This window comes from Tachysurus vachellii, chromosome 7 (assembly GCF_030014155.1).
Source record: "Tachysurus vachellii isolate PV-2020 chromosome 7, HZAU_Pvac_v1, whole genome shotgun sequence".
Classification (NCBI taxonomy): Eukaryota; Metazoa; Chordata; class Actinopteri; order Siluriformes; family Bagridae; genus Tachysurus; species Tachysurus vachellii.
The window spans coordinates 22,704,094-22,710,794 of record NC_083466.1 but is presented as its reverse complement, the minus strand read 5'-3'; the positions used below and the strand labels follow the sequence as shown (position 1 = coordinate 22,710,794).

The following is a 6,701-nucleotide window of genomic DNA, read 5'->3' as shown; positions in this document are numbered from 1 at the left end:
AAAGCATGTATTTTGGTCTTAGAGTCTTGATGGTCCCCATAAACGTGGTCATTAAAAGACCTGCTTCTTTAATCACCCTTTATAAATAAACTATATCACATTTTTACAGTTACATTTTAGCATCTAACCCAAAAACTGAAGTGGACTTAACATAAAAACTGGCAGTAAACGGTTATAAACGAAGCCTTCTAGCAAATCTACATATTTGAACCGACTCTCTCGACAAAAGTTTCAATTATTTGAAATACTACTGAACAGCGACACCTTCTGGCTAGAGTTAGATAAGAAATGCACATTGAAAACAGTTTAAATTGCATATTATTTATTCAAAAGTAACATTGTGCAAAAGCCTTTTTTAAAGGAAAGAAAGAAAGAAAAGGAAAACTTTACTTTTTAAAACTATAATATCAAAGCCTTTTGCATTATAGTTAAGATACTGGTATTTGCTTATATAAATGTTTTGTTAAAATTGTATTTCTTTTTAAATGACAAACATTTTCATTTTAAATTTCCTGGCAACTTACAGCTGAGACAAGATACAAAAGAGCAGTTAAGGGATGAACGGATGAGTTTTGCTCGAGATGATGCGATTTAAACTCACAACATTCTGATCAATGCAAAGACTGAAGCACTAAGTCACCACTTTCAAAACATTTTCTGTAAAAAATCTGTAAATTTTTGACTATTAATAGAAATGCTTGACTATTAAAAGAAATTACTAAGACTGTAGCACTGAGTCACCACTTTCAACAGATTTTCAGTGATTTTTTTATTGATAAAAATCTGTAGATTATTGATCACTAACAGAAATGGTCGATTATTAAAAGGAATTATTGACTATTAACAGAACTGAATGAAGGTGACTTTAATGAGACGAACTGGATGTGTTTTCTTTCCAGCACAATAAAAAAGTCCAGATGCCAAAAAGCTAAAAATGTCCAGATGCCTAACTAGAAAACGCTGACTATTTTTTTTTTTTTTTTTTTTTTTTTTTGTCAAATCATTTAATCATGAACTATAATGATAAACTAACAATAAACCTCCTCACCTGTCCTCTGTGATCAAAATTAGTTAACAATGTACATATATGATATTCTGTTTGTCAATGGCATCTGTACAAAATTTTAATGAGAAATGTATGAAATATTTTACCCAGTTATATGAAGACAAATATTACTAGATAGAGATTAGAGATGAATTAAAGATGTGATCTTAATATCTAGTTAATTTTAATGTACAATGCATTAATATAATTCATAACCCCATGAAGAGGTGTGAAAACGTCAGAAGAAAAAACATCTGGTAGTAAGTATTTAAATGTGAGACATCAAAATTATTTCACAATCCTAAAATCTGATTTTTTTCTTGTTCACTCCTCAATAACAGCATTCTGGGTGTCTTCATCATTCTGAACTGTCAAATAAAGAAAACAGTTTATATTGACAAATGGTGAATGGAATTGTCCTGTTACCTGTCAGTGTGTTTATTATGTGAAATAGACTGAAAATGATTTTACCTCGAGCTCTGAAACATTTCACTGCCAGAATGATGGTCAGCAGCAGATACACAGAAACTGTCACTAGACTGCTGATCAGTTTGAGCACTGACATTGAAGCTCCTACATGTGACCGTCCTGATGAGGAGTAAAATATTAATTATAATATTGTGGAAAGTCTAGTACAAGGCTCTAATAAATATAAGATTCGAATGAAGATACATATCATACACAACATGCAAAAATACCACAGAGCTGCAGAATCTGACTGTAATTTAAATATTAATGTGATTAGTTCTAAAGTATGTACTTTCTATAAATATTGAGCTGTATCACACCACATCACTGGATATTTTACTATAATACCATTCAGTTTTATTGCTTACTAAATTAACTGAATAAATATTTCTCACCTCTGACTGAAACCCAGCTTTTCGGTGACTCTCCTCTCTCTGGGTGTTTACAGTGGTAGAAACCTTCATCAGACTTTGAGACACTACTGATGGTCATCTCTCCTGTAGTCTGGGAGTGAAGGATGGAATCATCTTTATAGAAATCAACACCAGAACCTGGGATCTTTTTGTTGCGAAATAAACAGCGTAAAGTCAGAAGACGTCCCTCAGTCACAGGATGTACAGGACTGTCCAGGATCACATCACCATCTGTAGGAAAGAGAAAGATGACACTGAACATAGAAAGTGTGTAAAATAATATAATGATTTTAACACAAAGAGCTCTATCAGTGGGAAATATTAGAGAGAGATGATTAGAAATTAGAGATTACACAGAGTTCAGTAGAGTTTAAAAGTGTTATCTCTAGTCCTGTATATTGTAAATCTGTTACAGATAAGAACACTGAAGACTCACTGTGCACAGAATTACTGCATCCTCCAGATTCAGACTGACACCAATAAACACCAGTGTGTGATGTAGAGAGGGAGCTGATGTCACATTTAGATCCTGATACTGATGAACAATCGAATGATGTCTCATTATGTGTGTATCGTCTCACTGTCCATCCAGTAGAGTTACTCTGGTCCTCACAGCTCAGTGAGAGAGAGTCAGCAGTAAAGTGTTGAGTTCTGCTCGGTCTGATGACCAGAGACACTGAAGAAGATTCACCTGAAATACACAAATAGAGTTTATTACGAAATCATTATATTTAAATATTTAATGATTTTATTCTAATGCTCCTGTATATGTGCAGTATATTAATATGTGTAACATTAAAAATTAACAAAGGACTAAACGTTTATTTGCTTAAATTAAACTATTTAGATTCTGTTCACCTGCCTCAAACATCTAAGGAGTTTAAACATAAACAGTTATTACAGGACACATAAGAAAATATATATTATTTCATGCTATAGGACACCACAGTTCAATGCTCAAATCAGAAGTTTGCATTATTTTCACATAACAGCTCAGTAGTTACAGCTGTAACTATAAATATATTTATATTAATATGCTTGTTCTAATATGTTATTGTGTCTTTAATAATGGCTCATACACAGAGACTTGTGAGGCAGATGCTCCAAATAATCTAAGACCAATAATAAACAGATTTACTGTAGAAACAGGTTGTTGTTTATCACACTAATCAGTACTACACTACTACAGACAGAGACATGCTGTTACTAATACACTGTAAAAACACTCGCTATGACCAAATATCTTATTAAAAACTATTAAAATGGTCAATGCTGTAAAAAGGAATTTACATTCCAAAAATGTATCCAACAGCAACTGTCTCTGTGTAAATATATAAGATAACACAAACTCACACACTCACCTGATACAGTAAGAGTAACAGCATCACTGATCTCTGACCTCTGATAGTCACTGCGTCTCCTCCCTCTGCAGGTGTATTTACCATTGTGTTCATTTATAACTGAGCTGAGTTTGAGCTCCTGGGGTTTGTAGTCTTGGTAGATTTGGTCATCTTTATACCAGCTGTATATCCACTCAGTGTCTCCTCCCTGTATTTCACACCTGAGAGTCACAGTCTCTCCTCTGAACACATGTTTGTCAGGCTTTATGGTCACCACAGCTTTAGGACTCTCTGCAGAAACATAATCTTATTATTAACACCTCAAAATAAACACTGCAATAAATACAGATCTAAGTCTACTGACATTAGACTGTGAAAAGTCAAATAATTATTGATGGTGTAGTGTATATGGAATAATATTATCTAAAGTTCATTAAGAACTATACTGTAAGTCTTGAGCACCGTGTTGTTGTACTGTACATGTTTTGTTATAGATATTTATTCTAATTTTGCATTACTAACTCACAATTAGAACATTTTAGATTTCCAAATATTACCAAAAAAATCACTATGTACTGTACTGTACTGTAATGAAATTAAATAATTTCATTATTTTTAACACCACTTTACATGTTTTTTGCATGCCTTCTTTCTGACCTTTGCACAGGTCTGTGTATATTTTATAAACACTGCAAACTTTGTTACTCACCTATAACATTTACCCAGAGTACATCACTGTAGTCTGTGTAGTAGACTGGGTTTCCTCTTCCAGCTCTACACCTGTACTGACCTCCATCAGAGACTCTAACTGAACTGATGATGTACTGGTGTGTTTCAGTCTCAGTCTCAGAGCTCTGTGTGGGTTTGATCCAGTAAAACTTCCATCCAGCAGACTGCAGCTTCAGTGTACAGTACAGAAACACTGAGTTTCCTGTCAGTGCAGCTCCTTTACGGTTTGATGTGAGTTCAGCTTTAGGTTTTTCTGCAGTTGGAGGTGAAACACACAGTTCATGTGCTGCTCTCAGAGTGTTTATCACACTAATCAATACTACACTACTACAGACAGAGACATGCTGTTACTAATACACTGTAAAAACACTCACTATGAGTGCATGTTTCAGGAGTGTAAGATCAGACATGTACCTATCACTGAGAGAGTCACTTTATCACTCATTGCTGTTGTCTGTCCATTCTTAGACCCGAAACAACTGTATCTGTGACTCTGATCTATTTTATAGTGTAGTCCTTTTCAGCAGATCTGTGAACATGAACATCATCTTTGTACCAGCTATATAGTCCACTACCTCCCAAAATTATATATGATAGTGTAACATTCTCTCCTCTGAATATTTGTGATGTATTTGGCTGCACAGTCAGAACTGGTTTAAACACTGCTGGAAAAGTCAAAATACAAACAGTAAATATCTTAAACTCTGTATAACAATGTGCAAACACAAGCTTCTCCACTTTAATACAAATCCATCATGTACACAACATTCATTCATTCATTTTCTACCGCTTATCCGAATTACCTCGGGTCACGGGGAGCCTGTGCCTATCTCAGGCATCATAAGCAATAAAAATATACAGAAATCACCTTGAGCTTGTCCAATGTGGATAAATGAAATAAGCACTAAAAAAGGGAAGAAAAACAAAGAAATGTTGTGTAAAATGTATTACTTATTAATTTTTTATTTAATTGTAGATTTTATTTGAAGAAAATATAACCTGATGTACATGCTCTGACAAGGTATTTTCTAATATATCTGATGACAGTCATGAGACACAACAGAAACCATGAGCTGATTCTGGTGTGACAAATGTCATGATAGCAGCCAGAGATATTTATTATGAAAACAACAGTTTGAATTTCTATTTTTGTCAGAGTTTGGTGTGTGAGCTCTGTCCTTTTAGCTGAAATGGATTACTCTGTAATCTTCTCTTTGAATAAAAGCAAAGACAAGATTTATTTCATCACATTATTTCACCTCTCACCAAATTATATTATAGTTTAATTTCCAGAACAGAGAATATGTAATGCTGAATTTTTCATTTCTTTAAGACAAATAAGAACAAGGTCATGTCCTGTAAATAAAAAAAAATCTTTACATTACTTTAGCTATTAGACAAGTTTTACCTGTTCCAATAATATATACAGTAATGTTTAAAAAAGTTATTTTCACTCAGCTCACTTCACAACTCATTACTGTCTCCTGTATAATTAAATACACTTCTGCTAATCTGAAGCTGAATTGTGTCACTTCCTTCGCTTTGTCTCACATTACAAAGTTGCACATGTGAACTAACGCATCTGTAAAAATGACTGCAGATTGTTTCAAAGCAAGTTGCAGCGCTAATGAAAAAGAAGGAGTCTATTTTCACTCATTTAATTTACTTTATATAAAAGTTCAAATTTATTAATCACCTACATCGATTGCAGTCACTAAATTCTTAATGATTAGGGATTGATGCAGTGGAGCAGCCACTTTATTGTGGGATATATTGTGAGAAGTTAAACAGCAGCACTTTCACTGAGAGCATTGGCAAAAACACAGCAGATTATTCTCTTCTATACACTCCTACTATCCTACTGTTATTAGGATAGTTATAATACTATTATACTATAATATAGTATAATACTATTACTATAGTATTTAGTATATATTACTATGATAGTTATAATGTTATTACTGTTATTATTATCCTATATTAATAATCTCTGTACACAGGACATCAAACATCATGTGAACATTTTTTAACCCACCACTCACTTTAATAAAGACACAAAGAACACATTTTACTCACAGATCATCATACGGCGTGTCCACAGCTCCATTCTGTCAGACTGATAAATGACAAAATGATCAGTGGTTTGTATTAAAGCCTCTACACTTCCTGTCTTCATACACAAAAATAGAAGGAGAGAAAGATTTCTGTTGTGGTCAAGTTGGTTCACATATTTTTAAGTGAGCTCCACCTCCACCTATACCACCAAAATTTCAAGCAACAAACTCAAAAATTTGCAGAGCATAACTTTATTTAACTGAATGATCTTGTAAAGTTCCTCTGCTACCTCAATCAGGTTCATAAATCATCTCAACATTATATAAGTGGATCTTTCTGGAAAGCTTTTTATCTAATTAGCTAGAGATGTGCTAGCTTAAGGTTGTGAGTTTGATTCCTGCGTACACCAAGCTGCCACTGCTGGGCCCTTGAGTAATGCCCTTAACCCTCAGTTGCTCAGTTGTATAAAAATTAGATAAATTGTAAGTCACTCTGGATAAGAATGTCAGCTAAATGCTGGAAATGTAAATGTAGATTGAGGCTTGGCTTCTGCTAGTCACATAATGGTGTAGTGAAAAGGCATTTTCATTCATTAATGAAGGAGGACATTCTTACAAACACACTAAACCTACACACAATACATATATTTAA

At 33.7% G+C, this 6,701-nt stretch overlaps 1 protein-coding gene across 1 annotated transcript; it reads right to left on the bottom strand.

Moving 5' to 3' along the window:
* Positions 1-726: 726 nt before the first annotated feature.
* On the bottom strand, positions 727-6,103 carry LOC132848928 (Fc receptor-like protein 2). The gene is made up of 9 exons (XM_060875038.1): positions 6,072-6,103; positions 4,864-4,899; positions 4,410-4,524; positions 3,976-4,248; positions 3,288-3,557; positions 2,363-2,617; positions 1,909-2,157; positions 1,517-1,633; positions 727-1,413 (listed from the first exon to the last, which is right to left on the bottom strand). The coding sequence occupies exons 3-9, from the start codon at positions 4,438-4,440 to the stop codon at positions 1,370-1,372; spliced, it is 1,239 nt and encodes a 412-aa protein (XP_060731021.1). The 5' UTR covers positions 4,441-4,524; positions 4,864-4,899; positions 6,072-6,103; the 3' UTR covers positions 727-1,369.
* Positions 6,104-6,701: the final 598 nt, after the last annotated feature.